The following is a 25393-nucleotide window of genomic DNA, read 5'->3' as shown; positions in this document are numbered from 1 at the left end:
ATATTCTCGGAAATATTGCCTGTGCCATGCGCAACACAGGAAAGGCAGGGGGCGATTAGAGAGCTGAATGCATGGCTAAAGACCTGGTATAGGGAGGAGGGATTTGGGTTTCTAGAGCACTGGGCTAACTTTTCATTGGGGTGCAACCTATATGCCAACGATGGTTTGCACTTGAATGGAAGGGGGTCTGCTGTGCTGGGGGTTTATGGGAAGGCTGGAGGAGTATTTCAACTGGGTTTGAGGGGGGAGGGTGAACCAGAATTACATTGGGCAGACAGGTCAGTTAGGGGTCAGACATTAATGGAGGGTGGAATGGGGATAGATGGGGGGTGGGATATGGCAGGTGACAAGAAATTTCCCATGTTGCAAACAGCCATTGAAAACTATAGTGCAATTTGTACTACTAAAAATAATATGAAAAACACCAGAGCAAAATGTAATAATGCATTAAAGTGTTTGTACACCAATGCCAGAAGTCTGCCAAGCAAAATAGGTGAGTTGGAAGCTGTGGGGCATGAGGAGAGCTAAGATATAATCGGTATTGCTGAAACTTGGCTTCAATCCTCACATGACTGGGCTATTAATATTCCTGGCTATGCACTCTTTCGGAGAGACAGGGTAAAAAGGAAAGGTGGCGGGGTATGTCTCTATGTGAGAAGTGATCTCAAAGCAAGTGTGAAAGAGGACCTGGTGGATGGAGAGTGTGATGAGTCTGAAGCATTATGGGTGGAACTGCATTTAGATGGATGTAGTTCAAAGTTAATCATTGGAGTTTGTTATAGACCACCCAATGTGAATGAGGAGGTGGAGACTCAGCTCCTTGCACAGATGGAAAGGGCTGCAAGGGCTGGGACAGTGATAATAATGGGGGATTTTAACTACCCATAAATTCACTGGAGTAATGGCACTGAGGGGACAGTTAAAGGGCAAAAAATGATAAACCTATTACAGGACAATTTTATGGTCCAGTTTATTGAGGCCCCAACTAGGAATGACCTGGTAATCTCAAACCATGCAGAGCTTATTACTAATGTCCAGATAAAGGAACACCTGGGTAGCAGTGATCATAACATTTTTTGCTTTGATGTTAGCGCTAAACAAGAAATACATACGGGTAAGATAAAAACACTTAACTTCAAGAGAGCAAATTTTCCAAGGATGAGGGCTACTCTCCAGGGCTTAGACTGGGAGAGAATATTCGCTTCAATGGGCACAGAACAGAAATGGGAATTCTTCAAAAAGACTGTTTGGGACCTCACTGCAAAGTATATTCCCATGGGCAATAAGTTTAAAAGGCTAAAAACCAAACCTATGTGGCTCACGGCCAAAGTTAAAAAATCTTGTATTAAGAGAGGTATGGACTCCAGAGAGAGAGAGATATAATTTTGCCCCTGTTCAAATCATTAGTAAGACCTCACCTGGAATATGCAGTTCAGTTTTGGGCACCAGTTCTCAAAAAGGATATCGGGGAACTGGAGAAAGTGCAGAGAAGGGCAACCAAACTAATGAGGTATGGAGGAGCTCAGCTATGAGGAGAGGGATTAGAGGAACTAAATTTATTCACTCTTGAGAAGAGAAGAATAAGGGGGGATATGATCAACATGTTCAAATATATTAGGGGTCCATATAGTTTACTTGGTGTTGAGTTGTTCTCTGTACGGTCAACCCAGAGGACACGGGCACACTCTTTACGTCTAGAGGAAAAGAGATTTCATCTTCAAGTACGGAAAGGTTTCTTCACAGTTAGAGCTGTGAAAATGTGGAATAGACTCCCGCCAGAGGTGGTTCTGGCCAGCTCAGTAGATTGCTTTAAGAAAGGCCTGGATACTTTCCTGATGGTACATAATATAACTAGGTACTAACATAGGTAAAGTTGATCCAGGGAAAATCCGATCGCCTCTTGGGGGATCAGGAAGGAATTTTTTTCCCCTGCTGTAGCAAATTGGAGCATGCTCTGCTGGGCTTTTTTTTCGCCTTCCTCTGGATCAATTGTGGGCATAAAATTGGGTATTTGGATTGTACGATTATTTTTTATTTTATTTATTTGTTTTTAAGGTTGAACTGGATGGACGTGTCTTTTTTTCAACCTGACTAACTATGTAACTATGTAACACAGGAACTTACAAAGTTCAACTTTGAAAAGTGAAGACAATATCAGACATGAGTATGTACAAACTGGGCTGATATTGCCTTCATCACATGGGGTGTCACCCCTGGAAAAGCCAAATTTGGAAGATAAATACACACTTTGAGAATCCAAAAGTGGCCATTTTCCTCCTGATCCCATGCCCAATGTCAACATGTGTTATCATCCATCATGGGGTATCAATGTACATGTTTTGGGGGTGCAACCATTTAATCTCAGCCACTTTCCACAAAACACGTACATTGATCCCCCATGATGGGAGATAGTACATGTTGACACAATGTGTGCATCTTCCAAAATTGGCTTTTTGTAAAATACAAAAGTTGTTTGTTAAAAAAAAAACTAGCTAGTTTGGGGTGTTTCAGACTCTCCCCAAAACATCAATGATGTTCTTCATTTTCTGCTGAACATCATTGATGTTTTTCTGTATATTTTCTAAATCGCGTTTGCGCCCCATTATCTCCCCAATCAGAATCTGGGCACTTTCACTGGTAAAATGTGATTCTTCTTCCACATCACCTAAAAAATAAAAATAAACACACCATGTATTATAAATATGCCGACATACATTGATTAGCTTACCGGAAGCTGTGGTCTCCGACACTCGCCTGTTGTGGTGACAATTTGTCCAACTTCAACAATCTCTCCTTCCTCCTCCTCTGCTTCTGGTATTGAAATTTCGCCTTCTTTGGGAGGTGTGGGGTCCCTGGTGTCATCAGACATCCCGAGTCTACTCTCCCCTATGAGAATATAAAAAAGGAATACTTAGCACACAGAGGGCAGAAATAGGAATATGAAACATTGCTTGGAAGTGTGATACAAGTGTGTTTTTTTGGCCGAGTTTAAAGGTGACAACATTATTTTGGACACTTTCTAAAGCTGGAATACTTACCTGCAGTGTGAACAAATGTAGTGAAGTGTAATTTGGGAAAACATCATTTTGGGAGTGGGCTAATGAACGATGTTTATTACGAACGATTGAACCCATGAACTTAAGTGGCCATTTTAAACTGTACAACATGAAATCAAAGCACATGGAGCAGTATGCAAGCTATAATAATAATAATAATATGAACACACGACAACTACTTACTTTTTTGAAGAACTCGCTTGATCCTTCTGTACTGATCGTGCTCCCTCAGTTTCAGGTCTGACCAGCGTTTTCTCAGTTGATCCTTGGATCGTCGTACCCCAAAATTCTTCTGAAATCTCTTCACAACTTTAGTCATGATCTTGGCCTTTCTGATATTTGGGTTTGGGTAAGGTCCATACTTCCCACCATAGTTGGTCCTCTTCAATATGTCCACTATCTCCAACATCTCTCCAAAAGACATATTTGAGGCCTTAAATCTTCTCCTCCAGGATCGGGATGTTTCAGGCTCCGGGCTTTCCTCGCCCTCCTCCTCGTTAGTGGAACTATGATTGTGCACCTGCGTTCTCTCCGCCATGTGCTCTCCCCACTGCGCTGAAAGAGAAGGAGTGGGGAATAATCCAGAAAGAACGTCAGGGGCGGGCGGAGTTTCACGCATGTGCACTGTATATAAATCGGAACACGCGTGTGTCGTACGTAAGATCTGTGAACAGAGGGAGACGCTGACGCGCCAATCGTGCAAACGAAGGTACAATGTTTAACTTGGTACATCAGTAGCCTATACTGCTTCTAGATTGAGGCCTGCATTGGAACAAGATTTAGTCGAGTTTAGCCTGACATTAGGGTTTGTCTTGTGTTGTGTCTTGCAGAGATTATGGACGGTTTTAATGACCACAGTTTCCTCCCTCTGTTCATCGATAAGTACAGAGAGCTGCCCTGCCTGTGGCAATCTATGCATCCACATTACAGTAACAGACTAAAGAGGCAGGCAGCAATGGAGAAACTGGTTGAGTTTGTGAAGCCGGTGATCCCCAGGGCAGACATCAACTATTTAAAAGTGAAAATTGGTGGCCTCAGGAGTACATATCTGAGGGAGCGGAAGAAGGTGCTGGAGTCCATGCAAACTGGAGCTGCAGCAGATGCAGTTTCTGTCAGACCAGGCTGATGTCAGGGAATCCCTCTCTACCCTTCCGTCCACGCGTCCTTCTATGCTACATTCCACCCCTGCTGAATCTTTCATCGCCCAACCTGGGCCTTCCACTCAGGAAGAACTGGAGGAGCCCAGCTTGAGCCAGGTATAGTATTGTTCTACATATTTTGGGAGTAAAAATGAATGATATTAACTTGATTTTTGCTCTCTAATTGCTGATTTTAGAAAGTGTTTCACATATCAATAGACAGTAGTGGACAAAACCTTTGGGCCAAGAATGAAAAATGCTGAGCTCAGAATGATAGTCTTTTCTATTTGTTAACAATTTGAAACAGTCTTGAGCTGAAAATTGTGTGTGTTTGATGAACCAAAAACTAAAACTATGTCCCTTTTTCATACACAGGAAGACATCAGCCAGGAGGAGGGTGTGGAATGCAGCAGCCAGGAGGTGGCTGTGGAAAGTGTCAGCCAGGAGGAGGCAGGGGTAAGCGGCAGCCAAGCAGTGGGCGGGCATGGGAGCCTGACTGAATCCCAGGTCCCTCCCCTCCGCCTTCCACGCAAAAGGGCCAGAAAGGGGGGGAATGTGGAGGAGTCGGCTCTGAAGCTGATCGGGGAGGCTTCAGCAGTCCTCAAACCCACCCCCACCTATCAAGAGTCCTTTACCACCTTGGCTGCCTGCAAACTCCAGCAAATGGAGGAGGGGCAACAGATCTTGTGCGAGGAGCTAATTCTCCACACCCTCAACAAGGGTCTGTTGGGCCAAATCACACAAGCAACACACTTGTGTGATTTGGCCCATGCCCCTCCTCCTCCTGCCACACCTCCAGCACCACAGCCACAGCCTGGAAGGAAGCGTGGAAGGAAGACCAGAGTGTGATAACCTGGGTTCAGTCTGGTCTGACAGAAGATGCAGCCTCTTGTAGGACCACAGCCTAGAAACAGATGTCATCTGCTGCTGTTCCGGGTTTCTTGGACTTCAGGACCAGACTACTCTCCCTCAGACATGTACTCCTCAGGCAGTTGATGTGTGCCCTGGGGGCCAAAGGCTTCGCTAATCTCCCCAGTTTCTCCAGCGCTGCCTCCCTCTTTATCTGTTACTGACACCTAAATAAAGGGTTTTTTTGGTTGAAGAAATACTTGCGTATGTGTTTTACTTCAAAAAGGACAGTTTATTTGTGAGTAGGCAGGCACATTTCAAAAATACAAAGTCAAATGAATAACAAGGGGCACCAACACCAAACAAGTTCCTGTAGATTAAAAAAGAAAATAATAAATTAAAAAGATAATAATGGTGTTGTGGTAAGCTGACACACAAAACACACCAAAAAAAAATGCAAAGATTGACAAACTGTCAAAAAAGGATTGATTAAAAAACCAACCAATGAATAAAAAAATAAAAAATAAATGATTGGGTAGATGTGACGAATTAAAATATTGTATTGCTGAAATGAGTAAAAAGAATAAAGAAATAAGTTTGGGAGAAGTGCGTGTGAATATGAGCATCAAAACAACTTAATTCTTGCAGCATTGTAAAGAAAAAGAGAATGCGCTGCATGTATGTGCTATATCGAGTACGAGCGGTAGTTTTACCTGATCGAGCGTTTCCGTCTCCGAATTTTATTGTGAGCATGCGTGGCACCTTGTCCGTCGGACTAGGCTACACATGATCGGACAAAGTCCGATTGGATCATGTTGTGGGAAAATTTTATAGCCAAGCTGTAAAACTTGGTCCGTCAGATATTCCGACGGAAACAGTCCAATGGAGCCCACACACGGTCGGATTATCCGACAACACGGTCCTATCGGACATTGTCCATTGGAATAGCCGACCGTGTAAACAAGGGCTTAGACTCGATTTTGGAAACGTTTGAAAATCTCCCTTCTCCTCTTTTTTCTTTTTGTGTATCCTCGCAGCTTTTTCCAATTTTGAATTTTGAGAATTGTTCAAGAGAGACGGTAACATTTTTTATAACTAAAACTTTATACTGTATGTTGGTATTGTGGTGTTCCCCCACCCCCCTTCTGTGGCTTATTGAGGCTCCCCGTCACACAGGAGCCCCGGGGGCTTATTTTTTCCTTCCCCAGGGCATTGCTTGTGTAAGGGTTGCAATATCTTGCGCGGCCGCCTGGGGGTGTTCACAATAATCGGCTTTCACAGTATTTTTCCACACTTACAGCTTCCCTGTATTGGCTGCGCAGCCGTGTGGGCATTAAACAGGCGGCGCATGCGCAATAGGGCATCTTCCTGTGCCGGCGTCACTGTGCATTGTGACGCAGTGGCGTTGGACGCCGCATCAGCTGGGGGGGAACACCTATGCATCGGACTTGCTCCATCTAAATGCGCTTCCCTTGCAGACACAGCTGAATAGCATCACCAGGAGGTCAGCGCTATATGTTAGTGCCCATACCTGGTGTTCAGCTGTGTCTAATCATTACTGAATGAATTTCTTTGACACCTGGCTAGAAATACTCCTATTATGCAGCAGTTTGTTGCTGCACAGCCAGGATTTGGTCACATATCTGACTTGTCAAATAAGGTGAGTGCTTTTTAAGCTGGGAGAGCAGTTTCACATACTTATATATTTAAAACTGTGAACTTTTAATGCTGGGACTCTCTGCATGACACTTTAGTCTTGCACTGAACTTACTTCAATATTGATACATTTGCACTTCTTTTATCAATGGTTTTTGCACTGAGCTTTTTTGATGCTGCTATACAAGCATGCATTGCTTTTTGACTCTATATTTATAGATACTTTTTTTTCAACAAATTAGGATAGATGTACAAACTCATTTTTTTTGCTCTTTACTTTTTATACTGGATTGGTGCTGTGGCTGTTTCTTGTGAGCTTTGATCTGCCGCTCATGGCTGTGGGCATTAGTCACAGTAATACCGCATATATGGAAAAACAGAGATTTGGGTTTTTCCCACTCTTATTTTCCTCTTGAAGTTTATTAATCTACCGAGCCATCATTCAATAAGATTGAACTCTGTGCCTTTTATTGTGATGCAAAACGGTTTTAAGGTTGGAATCCCCGTTTCTCTTCATGCTTGGTACTATTTCTATTGGATATTATTGCTGTAAGTACTATTCTTATTTTTTATTTGGTATGTTATGTGATGCTTAGATTGAATTCACACTGTTAAAGTATACTGATATACAATTTATTTTGTACATTGTACGATATCACAATGTAATTCCTCCTTTTCTCTTGTTTTTTAGACATATGACAGTTTGCTTCTATTATTACCCCTGCTTTTCAGAAACATGTTGGAATTTTTTTGTGATCACATAACTTCCAGGACTCCCTCTGTGAAGTTAATTTGTTGATCCAAGAACTTAGCAACGTTATATGCATCAATGTTCTATTAAATGATTTTAGGAATATTTACAGTATTTTTTATCATTATTATTTTGGAATAAAATCTTTTACTTTTATATATACTGTTGTTATCTATCCCTTACTTATACTCCCACCCGCAAAATCCCCCCCCCAAGGGCATTCTTTTTCTACAGTTTTGGCAAAGAACGGGCACCTGACGGTCAGAACCATAAAGCTAGCTATGCCAAACCAGTGTGATGGCTGACTAGAGCAAGCAACTTTAGCTTCAAACATTTTAAATAACTAGCTTTTAAGGTCAGGCCAAACATCCAAACATTTGCCAGCTGCTCTGACCTGTCTCTCACAAATTCTAGGGGAATATCTAACTACCTGTAGAGACAATCTCTGATGCCGGCAACCTACAGTCATATCTTTCTTTTTTTTTTTAACATGTCTCAAATTTAACACTAGAAAATATTACTGAGTTCCAGAACTTTATTTGTCTACAAGATAGCAATGTTAACTAGCTTACCTAACTATAATTGCCAGGGGCAGCCTGGGAGATGTAGTCTTGAAGGAGGATCCCACACAAAGCTGATTTGGGGCTTCAACTACAAGGCCCATAAGCACCCGAAGAGGGAGGCATGAAATATTAGTAAAGGCCCAGGAATGAGTTGGGCAGTTGGGAAGAGTTATGCCAATCAGAAAGAAGTGTATGAGCTGTGCTGAACTGTGCAAGGCTGGACTGCATCAGACCAAGCCATGCCAGAGCCAAAGGGCAGACTGAGTGCCAAGGTGGGAGAGCTAATCAGGAGTCTGAACAGCCATCATCCAGAACTGCTGTTCGAGCTTCCTTTGTCTCAGTCATCATCACTGCACCAGCAGGGGCCCCCCACAGTACAGATTTCTTACTGTCGCACATGGACTTGCGCAGAAGGATCTGGTGACCTTGACCACTCTTTATGCATCTCTGTTCAGTGCATAATAGCTTAATACTCCCGCCCCCCCCCCCCCCCCCCCCACACACACACACACTGTCCCTTATCTCTGCCTAGCTGCACTAAGAAACCTACTCACCTACTGAGCCTAACTCTACATTCGACTGCTGCTGAACTTCACCCTTTGCAAAATCTTCACTGCTTTTGCGCACCAATGTTAAAGTTCCCCAGCTTTGCTAGCAGAAGCCCATTTTAGAAGATTGTTCATGATTGCTACAAACAAGCTACTTGCACAGTGCAGAATAGCAAAAAATAGCTCTTGTCATAAATGTGGTAAAACCTTCCAGGGCTCAAGTGATTAATGTTGATCTTATCAGGTCAGTGCATGTCATCTTTGTGTGACTGCTGAGAGTCCCTAGCCAAGGTATTCTTGTGGTGTCAGGGGGGCGAGGGTGAGTGAGGTTTCACCTAGGGCTAAAGAGAAAGCAGAGGACCCAGTACTATCCGTGGATCCCAGATAATACCTGGGAATGTTCTATTTGGAGTTTTTTCAATTAGTTCCTCATTATTACAATTAAGGTTATAAAAAGCCTTTTCCCACACCACCACCGTCTCATTGTGATTTAAATTGTGAATAGGTACAGTATATAGACCTCAAATGTAAACAGCACCTACTTTTGGTTCCCCAGCCTGCCCAGTGGCTTGGCTCGGCTGTATTCACTTTGATAGAAAATGGGTTGGAAAAGAGAAAAAAATGTTATACAGTATGTTTGGAAAACTGTAATTTCTTTTCTTTCTTTTTATAGTCTTATGTTACCTGCTCTCTTGGGATTCATTTTGTTGGATATGTAATGATCTGCTTTGCAGCAGTCAATGCTATCTGCTCCTTGCTGTTTGGAAAACTTTCTCGATATACCGGAAGGATGTTTCTATTTTTCCTTGGTAAGAATCGAAGCTATACATTTCACACTGAGCTCTACTTGGAGTAAAAACATAAAATTGTGATTTCTTAGAGCAATAGAGAATTTTTATTTTTAAACAATTATAACATGTTGATCATAATTCAAATGCATTAACTAGAAGACAGTGTACAAAGAAGATAGTGTACAAATGCATGCTAGATTTTAAAAATCATTATGAAGGTAGCATTTGTGTTTTTATTAGTATGAAGCTTTGATAAAGAAAGTGGGACCCCAGAAACACAATAGCTGCTACTTTTCACCTCTGTGTGCAGACTTTTGAGATTGTGTTCTCAAGCTTGAACTGTGATGGCCTCTCATATTGATTGTGGATAAACAGAGTTGTAATTTTATTTTTGTAATCAGCCATTTGCTTTCTATTTTATGACAAATGTATACATTTTCTTTACATTTGTATTGGATTGTGCACAATGTATACTATCTCTGTAGGACAATTAAACAGCAAAACAGTATTGAATCATAGGAGTCTATTTATCACAAATCCAATGGGTAACAAGTGAATTATTAAATCATCATTTGCCACATTGGTTTCTGTCTGCATTGCTTACTTTATGTCACAGCTAATAATCAAATCTTGCAAAATGAATGTCATTCAAATGACTTAAAGCATATACTTTAGCAAAACATTTGGATAGAGTTGGATAGAATGGTAGAAAAAACAGTCCGATTTGTATTGCTGTCTGTGTACTCCCACTTAGATTCCTGGCGACTATAGTAATCAGGGCAATTAAATAAAGAATCTTCCCAATAAGACTAGGGAGATTCTATCTCTAATTGCCCTGATCGCTAATGTTGCCAGGAATAAAAGTAAGGGTAAATCCAAAATATTAAAGTATAACTAGGGGATGTGACCTAGTGTGGGATGTGATCAGACGTGTCCCTGAGCAGCCCTGGTCTCTCCTACAATAATCCTGCTCCATCCTGGGTCGACCAAGCCTAAAACATGGATATTCTGATACCTACCTTCCGGGAGATGACCCTTACGCCACTGTGGGTCTTGTTGGTGGATGGGAAAGTGGAGAAAAAAGCAACCTCCGGCCAAGATGAGCATCACCACCCACTCCTGCCAAGATGGCCGCCGCCCTAACGGTACACCATGCGGCTCTCCGGGCTCTAATGCTTCTCTTCGGGGATGTCCAGGATGTCTCCCTGGGTACCCTGGATCTGCCAGCCTTGTCTTCGCAGGCGGCCCTGAGCGAGGATGGTGCGGACAACAGGAAGGGACTCATGCTGTCAGAGGTCCTGGCCACCATTATGGTAAATCACTCGGACCTTATGGGGAAGGTGGATGAACTGAAAATTCATCTTGTGATTATGAGGCAAGACATGCACAAAATACAAGGCCAGGTCACTGAGACTGAATGGCATATCAGTGATATGACACTATTAACCCCATACTGCCCAAACATACCTGTGTCTGGTTGGTCTACCTGAGCAGGTGGAGGGATCAGACCCTGTAGCCTTCCTGGAAAGCTGGCTTAAGCAAGAATTTGGCCACAATCAACTTTCCTCCTGCTTTATGATTGTGAGGGCCCACCAAGTCCCTGGGCATCCTCTCCCTGAGGGACTCCCTCCCCGCACAATGGTGATTAGTCTCCTCAACTACAGGGATTGTGACTCCATTCTTGGTGCAACCCAGAAGGGAAGGACTCTTCAGATCAACAATGCTGTGGTGTCCCTGTTCCCTGACTACTCTGCATCAGTTTGCAATAAGAGAGCAAACTATCAGCGTGTCAGGGAGAAGCATGACATCCAATAGTCTATGTTTTTCCCTGCTACCCTCCATGTTACTCACAAAGGGAGGGTTAATTTCTTCCAGTCCCCTCAAAATTAACTGGCTTGGTGCAAATCGCTGCCACAACCTCCCCGAACACCACCTGATGGATGTCCACCCATTGAGTAACGGAATCCTGTTTATTGTTATCTCCCCCATCTTTCTTTGTTTATGATTTTTTTTTTTATTTAGCCAATTTTTTGGTCGACTGTACATCTCGCCTGCCGAAGAGTCTATTTCCCTCAGCCAACCCTCAGTTGGCCCTGAGCTGCCATGGTGTGAATTGCTCTCCCCACTCCGGTTGGACACTGACAGTTTTTCTTTTTAATTTTTCTAGTTCTGCTGTTAATGGCCATGTGCCCCATGCATGGCTTATGTTCAGGGTATAAGCCCTTATAACTCTTGTTTTTAGGAGATGGGCAGGGGTTGCGCTACCCTTCTTGAGTAGTTGTATTGGTTTTGTATAAGATTTTGCGGTGTGTGTATGAAGTATGTATGGTTTAATGTCTGTGTGCCACTGAATCCCTATATTAGCACTGTAGCCATGATCGGATCTGAGGTTAACTCCAATGGGTTTTCATCCCCCCTTTGTTCTCCTACCCATTGGGCTTCCCTGCTTTCCTCATGTCTAGCTCTGAGGAAGGGGGTGCACCCCCAAAATGCATTAGCTTCACCCCGTGTTCTGTGCACTGTGTTTATGGCCTTTTGTCAGTTGCATTTTGTGAGTACCCACTTTTATACAAAAAATTCTTATTATTAAATTATCTCTGGTAATGCACTAGGTGTGCTTGCCATCCATTTCTTTTTTTCTTGTTTCTTTTGGATTACCCCATCTGAGGAAGGCAGCATCCACCCAGTTTTGGGATACCATATATATCTTTCACACCACCATTTTATCTGACATCTGTTACTTCACACCTTGGAAGACCTATTAGCGCTGGAAGTGACTGTTTTTTGTTTTCAATCGTTTTTATTAAATTTTTCAACAATACAAAATAGAAATTTGGCATTAAAATTAACAATGCATAGCTTATATGTACTAAGAAACATACATTGCAATCACAGGCAGTCCACAGCCTTGTTAACTGGGGCCGAGTATTGATTTCTTTGTTATTAACCTTCATACATTTTGAAACCCAGTTTAGATTTCACTAGGCCTGTTATGTGGCTGGATACCTGCGTTGGGCTTCTCACCATAGCCTGTTTGCATAAAACAATCTTTTATAATATGGGCTTCAGGGTGCCCCTTCCACGCCAGGGGATGCCATCCGCCCCAGCTGAGTTTTGGGGTTCTCCGACACTCCCCAACCTCAGAGATGCAACCCCCCACCCAATAAAACCAGAATCTCAGAAGGTAAAAAAGAAATAGGAGTAAGAGGAGAGGTGGGGAGGATAAGAGGGAAGGAAGGGGGGATGACTCCACGCTCTGTGTTATTACCCCTCAGAGACTTCCTAATCAGGGAGTGTCCAAGGGTCACTTGTCAAATAACTGATCCATGGATCCCATACTTTTTCAAATAGTTTCATTTTATCCTGTACAATTGCTGTTAATCTCTCATTTAACATTATCCATGAGAGTTTATGTTTAAACTGGTCAAACTGTGTTGCTGATGACTTCCAGTTTTTCGCTATTGTGATTTTGGCTGATACAAAGATCAAAGATGAACGTAAGAAGCCGTCTTTGGTTTTTAGAGGCTTCCTGGATCTTACAGCCTAGTAGTGCATGCTTTGGGGACTTAGTCAGGTTTATCTGGGTAAGGGAGTATATGAAGTTATAGATCCTGATCCAGAATTTCCGTACTTTGGGGCATTGCCACCAAATATGGAATGCCATCCACTCCTGACCACAACCCCGAAAGCATTTGGAAGATGCCCCTGAAAAAAAAGTGGCCAATCTACTAGGTACCTAATAGTACCTTGTAAGTTGCTTCTATTATGAAAGTATTGATCAGCGACCTGGAAGCAGCCTGCACTACCGAATGCCATTCTGCTAGCTCCAGGTTCTCCTGGATATCCTTTTCCTATTGGGTCATATAGGTCAGTTTAGAGGAAACTGATGTTAAGATGTATATAGCCGATATATGACCTTGGAGTTTGTCATACTGGTGGCACATGTTCTCTATAGGTGTCATAGTTGTAAGGTCACCTTTGCATGATAGGGTCTGTAGAAAATGATATATTTGGGTGTATCTAAAGATCTCTGTTCTTTTGGATAACATACCCTTGTTATCACAAAAGGTCTGCTATCCACAATAGGCCCTTGTTGGACCATCATTCAAAAGCAGGGGGGGTGAGGCCTGGGGTAAAATCTCCATTTCGCAGGAGAGGGGCTAGATTATGGGGCGATTAAAAATTGTGGGCCCTAGTTAGTCTGTGCCAAATATCTAAGGATAATGAGAGGGATGGGCATAAAATTATCGGCGTTTCTTTCAATGGTAACCACATGATATGAGAGATTGCTTTTGGGTAGCAGGAATATCATTCCATCACCATCCATATTGTTTGAGGTTGTTGGGAGTGAAATTTGGTAAGTTGTGACAATTGTGCTGCATATAAATATTTTTGTAGGTCAGGAAGCCCTAGGCCTCCTTTCTGTTTTGGTGAGAATAGTATGTTTGTTAACCCTGGGCCTCTTGTCACCCCATATATACTGATATAGTTTCCTTTGAAACATTAGCAGGTCTGATCGATTGCGTGCCACTGGTAATGTACGAAACAGATACAGGATTCTCTGAAGAATATTCATTTTTATAGAGTGCAGTCTGCCAAACCACGATGGAGCATTGACCTGCCATCTAGATAGACCTGCTGTTAAACGTCTATACAAAGTCAGATAGTTCTGCAAGTATAGGGTACTTAGGGAGGGGGTCAAGTTTATTCCTAGATAGGGTAGTGCTACCAGTTCCCAGCAAAACTGGTGTGACTGTTCAAGGGCTTTTGATTTATCCTGATTAATTTTAAGACCCGAGATAGTTGAAAATGGATGTAATATTGAATATAGGTTGGGTAAAAATGTGATGGGGGGATGATAAAACCATCAGTATATCATCGGCAAATAGTAAGCACTTATGTTTTCTGTCCCCGCGTTCTATGCCTTTAATATCTGGGCAGGCCCGGATCTTAATGGCTAGTGGTTCCATTGCTAAAACAAATATCAATGGGGACAGGGTTACATCCCTGTCGGGTTCCTCTGCAGATGTTTAATGAGTGGGACGCTGTTGGGGAGTCATATAGTGTCCGAAGGAGAGTCAGAAAGCGTTCGCCAAAACCATACCTTGTCAAGGCATTAAACAAGTAATCCCATGAAAGGGAATCGAATGCTTTATGGATATCTAATGATAATAGCATTCCTTGTCTATTCCCCTTGTGGTCCCAGTCGGAATGGATAGCTGAAATGATGTTTATAACTCTTAGGCCGCGTACACACGAGAGGATTGTCCGTCCAACTTAGTCCGCTGAAACGTGTTTCAGCGGACAGTCCGCTCGTGTGTGGGCTTCAGCGGACTTTTTCAGCGGACAGTCTGGCGGACTAAGTCTTTCAGAATTTCCGTAATATTGTCCGTCCAACTTTGGTTTCAGCGGACAGTCCGCTCGTGAGTAGGCTAGTTGGACGGACTAAGTATGGCGCATGCTCAGAAAGGATTTACACGGCCGAAGGTTGCATTGCAGTGTATTGGACGTTGTATTTCTAGTCCCGTCGTACGTGCTGTACACGTCATCGCGCAAGCTTTCAGCGGACTGTCTGTTCATAGTGTGTGGTCAAGTCCGTTCATTCAAAAGTAGGACGGACTGTCTGTCGGATTGTCTGACGGACTTAGTTGAGACAATCCTCTCGTGTGTACGCGGCCTTAGAGTCTGATCTGATGACTGGCGGCCAGGAAAAAAGCCAGCCTGGTCTAGGTGGATGTATTGTGGAAGAAAGGAATTTGGTCTAAGGGCGAGTATTTTTGTCATTATTTTCAACTCAACATTTATCAGGGATATTGGGCAATAATTAGAACAATCTCCCAGATCTTTACCTGGTTTCGGTATGATATGGATATACATCGTATTTTCATGATTTGGAATCGTGTTCCCCTTTCTCAGGTCATTAAAGTAGGAACACAGATGGGGGAGCAAAATTTCCTGATATTTCTTATAGTAATGAACCGAAAAACCATCTGGGCCTAGAGCTTTAGAGGGATTAATCATTTTTATGGCCAGTTTTATTTCTGCTTCTGTAAATTCCTGAGCCATGAGTTCTACATGGACGTTTGTAAGGTGAAGTAGTGAAACTTCCTGAAAAAAGGCTTCTGCCTTAGCATGAGAGAAATGTTCTGGCTTATTGTACAGTTTAGTGTAGACCTTATGAAATTCCTGTATGCTAGCTTCAGGGTTTTGTGTGGGTTGTCCTGAAGTTAATCTCAATTTAGGTATGGTGGTTGTATGTATGCGGGGTACTAATTTCCTGGCCAGGAGTGTGGTCGGCTTATCTTCCATTGTGTAATATTTATGTCTTGACCAACGAATACGTTTATCTGCTTGGGTAGTTAAACTAAGGTTCAGTGCCGTCCTAGCATTGTCAATTTTATGTCTAATGTCAACCTGAGGGGTCCGATGCTGTTCCGTCATTAGTCTGTCAAGATCACGTTCTAGCTGTTTAATCATCTGTTCCCTTGTTCGTTTCACCCTCGCTGCGAGTTGTATTAATTTGCCCCATATAGTAGCTTTATGAGCTGCCCAAATAATCCTGGAAGACGTCGCAGAGGCGGAATTTTCCCGAAAGCAATTCTTCAACTCTTTTTCGGGTTCTGCAAATATTGTGGGATCATTTAGTAAAGCTTCATTTAAGCGCCACGACGAGGTGCGTGGTTTAGTCCAAAGGCCGATGTTGCCAATTTGATTGGAGAGTGATCTGACCAGACTAGAATAGACAAGATCTTTACTGACATAATGGCTGGGAGTAGAGAGGTATGCACAAAAAAATGGTCTATGCGGGAGTATGTCTGGTGAACTTGCGAATAGTGTGTGTAATCCCTAGTGGTGGGGTTAACCTCTCGCCAGGCGTCTATCAGGTCATATTCATGAAGTATCCGTGCCACTTTACTGCTATTGTTAGGTGTCTGTTTGAGAACCATTTTAACCGAATCTGACTTATCCATACTCCAATCTAACGGGATATTGCTATCATTGCCTAGAACCACCTGCCCCTGTACCTTGGGCATCAGTACCTCTAACATCTTACTAAAGAAACATACAAAAACAAAACAGATGCAGCGCTAATGACAAACTTATATAAATGTGAGTGAAAAATGGTGACCAATTACAAAAAGAAAAAATGTGACAAAAAAGAAAAGAAAACTAAAGCAGGGTCCCATCAAAAAGAATGATGATGTACATGTAACATTCAAAGAACATCCAGTTAGAATAAAGTGTCCACAGAGATCAATGTACTTTTGCACGTTTTTGAAATAATATCACGGATGCCTCAACTATTTCTTTAATGATCTCTGTGGACACTTTATTCTAATTGGATGTTCTTTGGATTTTACACGTACATCATCATTCTTTTTGATGGGACTCTGCTTTAGTTTTCTTTTCTTTTTTTTGTTACATTTTTTCTTTTTGTAATTGGTCACCATTTTTCACTTACATTTATATAAGTTTGTTATTAGCGCTGCGTCTGTTTTGTTATTTTATGTTTGTTTAGAATTTTTCAGTACTGGACTTTTTTTGGTGTCAGCTGCTTAGTCATTTGATCACTAATTAAAATTTTTTGGTTATAGCACAGCGTTTGCCTTAGGGCTTTAAAAAATCTTACTAAAGAACTCTACCTGCCCAGAATTTGGGGCGTAGTAGGATATAAATGAAACCAATTGGTCATGGAGGCGACCTACCGCCTTAACATAGTGACCCAATTTGTCTTTAGCTATGGTTATAGGCTTGAATGGGGTCTGTTTTGGAAAGCATTTTGCAACCCCCCCCCTTTTTTTCAGGGCCCGAGGAAAGATAGTACTGCAGATATTTTGCATTCAGGTATCTCGGGCTCGAGGTTTTGGAAATGTTCGTTTCCTGCAGTAAGATAACATTGGTTCGCTGAGAGTGATAATAGTGAAAGGCCTTATTTCTTTTTACTGGCGAATTGAAGCCGTGGACGTTATGAGTTATTATGGAGTACTGCATAGAATAGACTTTAGCCATTGTGGCAGGGCAGAACACTCTTACCTTGAATCCTGTACTGTACAGAGTCTGGAGGCGCCTTCCTCAGTTTCGACCAGGGTCCGATCTTGGAGTAGGAGCGTGGAGTCAGGAACCAGTATGGGGAGGGGGGAAGGAAAGAAAGATATAAGTAAATAGAGAATAAAAAAATATTCGGCCCAAGGCCTGAGTAAAATGGTCTATAAACTTGTGTCATAACAGTGCAATTTTGTGATAAAATCCCAGCCGGATCTAACAACCAGAACATAATGGGGGAGGATACCTTCATCGGATGAGGGAGGTAGTCTCACTGGCGGGCCACATGTGTACAACCCGACCCAAATCACATCTATAGTTTAAAATACAGCCCATGGAAACTGGGCCTTAACTGATTTAACTTGGTAAATTTCTGGAGCTTTCTTTTATCTAAACTAATCTCCCTCCTGTGTGGCCCAAAAACCAGGGTAGGATGTCCATGGAGCAGCCTTTTCTAGCCCGGAGATGGGGACGCACAGGGGAGGGCTGGCAGTTACCAACTGGGGCACCCCCAGGACATAGTACTGCACTGCAGCTAAGCAATTGCTGTAAGAAAAAAAAAAAATAACTCAAAATTTCTAGGCATAACTGAGTTCTTAACCAACTTTTGGTGACAGGGACAACAGCGACAGACACACTTTCAGCTTCAGGCATCTGTAGGACACCCTAAGTGGACTACATCAGCCCCCGAATAGGGGGAGGTACAGTCAGTCATATCAGTTTCATGTGAGCAGGAAGGATTTTCTTGCAGACAGTCTGGTGTGTTCCTGCCACAGCAGGGAAATGGGGCGATTAGGACGACGTGATGGAGAGGTGGTTTGGAAGTCGCGAGAGATAATCCCCAGTTCCAGTAGTAGTTCCTCTCCGTCGTTGAACGTTGAAAAGGAGTGGGATCTGCCCTTATAGGTAAATGACAGCTTGGATGGAAATGCCCATCTATACTTAATCTGGAAGTTTTGAAGCTGTTGCAATAGAGGCTTCATGTTCCTCCATTTTTGGATCGTCCAGAGGGGCCAAATCTGTGAAAAGTTGAATTGGTGCTCCATAGAGGGATAGGTCTGGCCTGTTACAGGCAGTCGCCATCAGGTTCTCTTTTATGCAATAATAGTGCAGCTTGCAAAAGATAAGAAAGTCCATCTCCAAGCCAGAAACACCTGTGCACAGAAACTTCACAATCGGTGACACCCATTATGGTAACAAACTCACCAGAACTTAAAGGGTTAACAGGCACATCATCACCAATTATTATGATTGGTTCACCAGATTCTTTATGGAGATGCTTCTCATTATACCCAATGCAAAGTGGTTGTCAACATCAATTGTAAAGGTTCCTTGATCTCCTTACAGCAATACCTTTTTAGATTTACAGTACTCCACTCAAAACGAAATCACATGTAGGAAAAGATAAAAAACATATTCCATAGTGCAAACCATTTTTTTATTTAATAAATTTCTCATGCGCAGATAAAAACATACGTACACAATTTTAAAATTGTAAAATCGTTATCATTAATGTCACTCGCAGTGCGATCAGGTTTGTCTCACCGCAGTCCTGAGCACATAAGATAGTACACGGTCTCAGCGTCCACGGCGGGTCCCGGGTAACCATTCAAACCATCTCCTCTGCGATGACATACAGTATAGCTGCTTGGTCACGCCCATACGCGTTTTGTCACTACGTCTTCGTCTGTGGGCACGGCCAAGCAGCGCAGCTCATACGTTTATATACACAGCAGGAGGCGAGCCAACACGAAGTCACTCCTCCGTCCGGCCTCCTCAACTCCCGCGTTAATACCAAATGCGGAAATGTCAGGACACGCCGTGCAAGCCGTCACCATGCCAACGCACCTAACACAACAGTGACTCAGAAGAGCATTTCCTTCTGACAGACTCGTCATCAGTACGCTGCTGAGTCACCGGGCTCCATTTTTAAACCGGCCCGGCCATCTCCTTACTATCAGAAGTGCCAATCCCCATTCAGCGCAAATCTCTGGTGTTGTATATGCAGATAACCTACAGAAAAATTAGTAACACACTAACAGGTCAATACTGCTTTCAATACGTTCTGGACAACTCCATACATTACATCACCATTCTCTGTGATTTATAGATCTTTTTCAAAGGGAAGTTATATAATGAAATTTTCAAAATAACATTAAGATCTCATACATTTTGAATATGCATAATTTACGATAGAGTGAATTCATACAGTAGTTAAAATGAATTAAAAACGACATTCAGAAACTAATACAAATCCAATTAAATCTAATTGGATTTGTATTCGTTTCTGAATGTTGTTTTTAAAGGGGAGGGCCACCCTGAAAAACAAAAAAATGTTAATTACAAAAAATCTAAAAAAAAAAAAATGAAAAAAATTTTTTTTTTTTACTTACCAGAAATGCCTGTTGCTAGGCACTTTATCCTAATCTTCCTCTTCCTCCTCCGCGGAGATCTTCTGTCTTCTCTCTTCGTCGCGGCGTCTTCTGGGTAATGAGTCGCGCTGTGTTCTGGGAACTGTGTGTTCCAGAACACAGCGCGTCCCATTCAGAAAGCGCTGCGGGACTCGCGCATGCGCAGTAGCTGCGGGACTCGCGCATGCGCAGTAGGAAATGGGCAGTGAAGCCGTAAGGCTCCGCTGCCTGTTTCCCTTACAAGGGATGGCAGCGCCGGGACCCGAGAGCCGAGGGACGGGTCAGCCTTGGGCGGCCGACATCGCGGGCGCCCTGGACAGGTGAGTGTGTTTATTAAGTCAGCAGCTGCAGTGTTTGCAGCTGCTGACTTTTTTTTTTTTTTTTTTTTTTTTTTATAACTGGCCCTCCGCTTTAATTCATTTTAACTACTGTATGAATTCACTCTATCGTAAATTATGCATATTCAAAATGTATGAGATCTTAATGTTATTTTGAAAATTTCATTATATAACTTTCCTTTGAAAAAGATCTATAAATCACAGAGAATGGTGATGTAATGTATGGAGTTGTCCAGAACGTATTGAAAGCAGTATTGACCTGTTAGTGTGTTACAAATTTTTCTGTAGGTTATCTGCATATACAACATCACCAGAGATTTGCGCTGAATGGGGATTGGCACTTCTGATAGTAAGGAGATGGCCGAGCCGGTTTAAAAATGGAGCCCGGTGACTCAGCAGCGTACTGATGACGAGTCTGTCAGAAGGAAATGCTCTTCTGAGTCACTGTTGTGTTAGGCGCGTTGGCATGGTGACGGCTTGCACGGCGTGTCTTGACATTTCCGCATTTGGTATTAACGCGGGAGTTGAGAAGGCCGGACGGAGGAGTGACTTCGTGTTGGCTCGCCTCCTACTGTGTATATAAACGTATGAGCTGCGCTGCTTGGCCGCGCCCACAGACGAAGACGTAGTGACGAAACGCGTATGGGCGTGACCAAGCAGCTATACGTCATCGCAGAGGAGATGGTTTGAATGGTTACCCGGGACCCGCCGTGGACGCTGAGACCGTGTACTATCTTATGTGCTCTGGACTGCGGTGAGACAAACCTGATCGCACTGCGAGTGACATTAATGATAACGATTTTACAATTTTAAAATTGTGTACGTATGTTTTTATCTGCGCATGAGAAATTTATTAAATAAAAAAAAGGTTTGCACTATGGAATATGTTTTTTATCTTTTCCTACATGTGAATTAGTTTTGAGTGGAGTACTGTAAATCTAAAAAGGTATTGCTGTAAGGAGATCAAGGAACCTTTACTATTGATGTTGACAACCACTTGGCATTGGGTATAATGAGAAGCATCTCCATAAAGAATCCGGTGAACCAATCATAATAATTGATGATGTGCCTGTTAACCCTTTGAGTTCTGGTGAGTTTGTTACCATAAGGGGTGTCACCGATTGTGAAGTTTCTGTGCACTGGTGTTTCTGGCTTGGAGATGGACTTTCTTCTCTTTTGCATCATCTTGTGAACACTTTAGTGGAAAGCTCATACTCATGTTTTTGGACTTTTAAAAAAACTTTTCTGGTGGATTCCTTGATAATCACGAACTGTCATCTTTTTATATATATTTATTTTGAAATTTATTGGATATTTAGCGCTGTCAATATAGTATATTTTATGAGAGGTTAACGGATGACGTATACCATATGTCCATGTGATTTATGATTTTATTTTATGATGGCAGCTTACAATTCGTTTTTGATTAACTTCCTTTTTTTGAGCGCTGGGATCAGTGAGGAATATTTTATATATTTTTCAGTGATATTAGTATTTAATAGTGCAGCTTGGTTGTAATATCACGTGGCAGACCATCAGATCTTGGCGCTGTCAGGGCCAGATGAATCCTGTCGCTTTCCATATGTTGCTCCGATATATGTATGGGAATTTTAGGAATATCGGGGCAGTTGCTGAGGCTGCTCCCTTGGTATCCACACCCAAAAATGTTTGTTATAAAGGACTATTGCGGTCACAGATAGGATTTGGCCCACACTTTGTCTAATGCAGGGGTGTCCAAACTTTTTTCAAAGAGGGCCGGATTTCATGAAGTGAACATGCATGAGGGCCGACCATTTTGCCTGACTTTTTTTGAACCGTTAAAATGAAATGCAAATTAAATTTTTAACTAAAGTTTATTGCAAACGGCATACTTTTCATTTAGTCACATGGATGACAAATCTACACAGGTGTTAAATCACTCTGCCTTTCATATATGAAGGCCGGATGAAAAAAAAAAAAAAATCCAGGAAGCTGAAATATATGTCAGGAACATTCTAAAGTACATTAATAAAGGCTGTCTGTCAATTTTTAAGCTAAAAAAAAATATGAACAGGAACATAAAACCAAGTGTCCATCTTGTGAAATATAGTCATAACTTATTTAGACCAACTGATACTGAGATTTTACATTAATCTGAATTGAAAAAGAAAACTTGTCTGCATTAATGTGAAGGGTGAAACTGAGATCTGGACTGCAGCACACATAGGCCAGGTCTGGGTCAAAGGCAGTGGTTTTGATGCGCAAAATGTCCCGCAGGTGAGAGTCACTTAGTCTTGTGCTCACGCGGTTCTTGTTAAAGTTCATAACAGAGAACGTCTTCTCACATATATATGTTGAGCCAAACATATATGTTGAGCCAAATTCAGCAAAGTTCGAATCTCTGGAAACCGGCTTTTATCCAGTTGGCGGTAAAAGTTCACAAGAAAGAGTTGTTGGTGACGACTGCGTAACTCGCTGTCACAATGCAGCTCAATGAGCTCAAGCTGCAGCTGATCTGGAGCATCATCGGGGTCAACAGAGAATGGAGAGGAGAAAAGGCTGATCTCCTTTTCAATAGCTGCAAAATCTTGAAAGCGCCGTTTAAACTCCCCAGAGAGAGATGTGATGTCTGCTGCATATCTGCTCATTTGTGCACTGATATTGTCCTGTGGAAAACTGGTCATTATTTCCTGCAACGCTGAAAAATGTATAAGATTAGGTTGTGCTTGTGACAACTGCCTTATGAAAAGTTGCAGCTTTGTTCCAAAGGCTTTGAGGTGTGAATAAAGCTGGTTCACCGCTGCATCTTTCCCCTGAAGACTTGTGTTCAGGACAATCAGATGCTTGGTTATGTCAACTAGAAACCCCAAATCAGCCAGTCACATCGGATCAGATAGTTCTCGCATTGGTTGTCCCTTTGTTTCCAAGAATTCTCCAATTTCCTTTTTGAGAGAGTAGAAACGCTGCAGTGCAGACCCCCGACTGAGCCATCTGAGCGAAGTACAAGGGAGCAAGCAGAAGCAAGGTCAAAAACGAGCCAGAGGTCAGATGCAGGCAGATATCCAGGAAGGTCCGAAGGGCAAGCTGAGTCAATAGGCAGTCAAGCTGGAATTCAGGGAACAAGGTCACAGGGAGCTGTTGATCAGGCAGCACCGATCAATGGGTTCAGCTAGACTAAATAGGCCAGTCAGCACCAAACAGTGCGCACGTGTCTGCACCAACGCGGACAGGCACATGCAAACCCGCATGTGCCGAACGCGCACGCATGCACCGGTGCCCCCAGAAGCACGCAAGTCGATTCCCATAGGAATGCGCGTGTGTCCGTGCACCACCATGGGCATCGGGGTCAGCTGGCACATGTGCACGAGTGCCCACAGGAGTGCGCACAGCCATGCGCACAGGAACGCACATGCCAACGCGTGCCGGCACACACCGGCGCAAGCCAGAGCGGCCGACCAGGAGTTGAAAATTTCCAGGAGGAAGGATGGTGTCTGGGGATTGACTTTCCCCAGTGTCAAGGAACATTCGAGAGTGCGTCAGGTTTGACATTCTTGGAGCTGGGCCTGTAAGTTATGTGGAACTGGAAGCGTGAGGGGTTTTAGTCACTTGGCTGTCCTCAGATACTCCAAGTTTTTATGATCCGTGTACACCATAACAGGATGTGCAGCACCCTCTAGTAGATAACGCCATTCCTCCAGCGCCACTTTGATGGCCAGAAGCTCTCAGTCTCCAACATCATAATTTCTCTCTGAAGATGACAGTTTATGAGAGAAGAATCCCACTTTGTAAAGGAGAGCTTTAGCACCCTGACGCTGGGAGAGTACCACGCCCACTGCGATTTCAGATGCGTCAACCTCCAGGGCGAAGGGCAACGCCGGATCTGGATGCTTGAGAATGGTCGTTGATATAAAAAGTCCCTTGAGCTTTTCAAAGGCCACCTGCACTTCGGGGGTCCAGCAGAATCGGATTCCTTATTTACTTAGCTCGGTTATAGGAGCGATTATGGAGGAGAACCCCATTTTATGAACTTCCTGTAGAAGTTGGCAAAGCCAATGACGCGCTGTACCCCTTTTTTGTCAGCGGGTGCGGGCCAGTCCAGGATAGCAGAAACTTTCTTGGGGTCAATCTTAATGCCTTCAGCAGAAATGACTAGGCCCAGGAATCACACACATTGGATCTAAAAATTAGCATTTCTCTGGTTTGGCGTAAAGCCCGTGTTGCCTCAAACGAGCCAGTACGTTCCAGACATGCCTGCGGTGATCGGGTAAGGATGAGAACACCAAATTGTCATCCAGGTAGACAATGACATACAGGTCCAGGTAGTTGTGAAAAATATCATTGACTAAGTTCTGGAAAGTCGCTGGAGCATTACACAATCCAAAGGCATAACAAGATACTCGTAATGTCTGAGTCGAATACGGAAGGCCGGTTTCCACTCATCTCCTTTTCGGATGCGGATCAGATTATACGCTCCGTGAAGATCCAGCTTAGTAAAGATAGTGGCCGTTCCCAACCTCTGAAAAAGTTCCGGCACCAGTGGTAGCGTATATCTGTTCTTAATAGTGTTTTTGTTCAATTCCTGGTAGTCGATGCAAGGACTTAAGGAACGATCCTTTTTTTTTTTCGACAAAAAAAAATGCCTGCACCGGCCGGGGAGGTGTAAGGGCGGATAAACCCTTTCTTCAGGTTCTCGTCTATATAATCTTTCAGGGTGCCCAACTCCTGCTCAGTTAATGGAAAGATCCTTCCATAGGGGACTTCTGTTCCAGGTAAAAGTTCTATTGGGCAGTCATATGGTCTATGTGGAGGGAGAGTCTCTGCTCCTTTTTTGCTAAAGACATCCAAGAAGTTGTGATAAGGTTCGGGAATAGAGTGGCATAGCTCAGTATCCGAGTTCATACAGGGTAGCTGGGATGACTTGCAGGATGTTTCACATAGGCAGTGCTGACGGCAGTAATCGGAAGGGAACTGGACTTCACCATGGCCCAGTCGATGCTGGGGTTGTGAGCCTGCAACCAGGGCATTCCCAATATAATGAGGAAAAGCGGAGAGGGAATAACGTCCAGGCATAAAAGTTCTTGATGTTGAGAACCGATGGTGGCCAATAGAGGAACGGTTTCCTGGATGACTGTACCTGAGCTGAGAGCAGAGCCATCCACCAGATGTACTGCAAGAGCCCGGGCCTTAGATTGAAGGGGAATGCCAGGGTTGGTAGCGAAGGCTAGATCTATGCGGCAGCTACAAGCCCCGGAGTCAACGATGACTGACA

General features: G+C 43.1%; 1 protein-coding gene across 3 annotated transcripts in view; it reads left to right on the top strand.

Annotated features, from left to right (window-relative positions):
* The window catches only part of UNC93A (unc-93 homolog A), an 894938-nt gene that overhangs the window by 636750 nt on the left and 232795 nt on the right, over positions 1-25393 (top strand). For all 3 annotated transcript variants that reach the window (XM_077486513.1, XM_077486514.1, XM_077486512.1), the window contains one exon: positions 9236-9371. In XM_077486513.1, coding sequence (XP_077342639.1) covers positions 9236-9371 — 136 coding nt within the window. The remainder of the gene's footprint in view (positions 1-9235; positions 9372-25393) is intronic.

The sequence above is a fragment of the Lithobates pipiens genome, unplaced genomic scaffold (genome assembly GCF_037356315.1).
Source record: "Lithobates pipiens isolate NorthernLeopardFrog02 unplaced genomic scaffold, aLitPip1_a1.2 Scaffold_18, whole genome shotgun sequence".
Lineage (NCBI taxonomy): Eukaryota > Metazoa > Chordata > Amphibia > Anura > Ranidae > Lithobates > Lithobates pipiens.
Note: the sequence above shows the minus strand (reverse complement) of the source record. Positions and strands in the feature narration are given on the sequence as shown.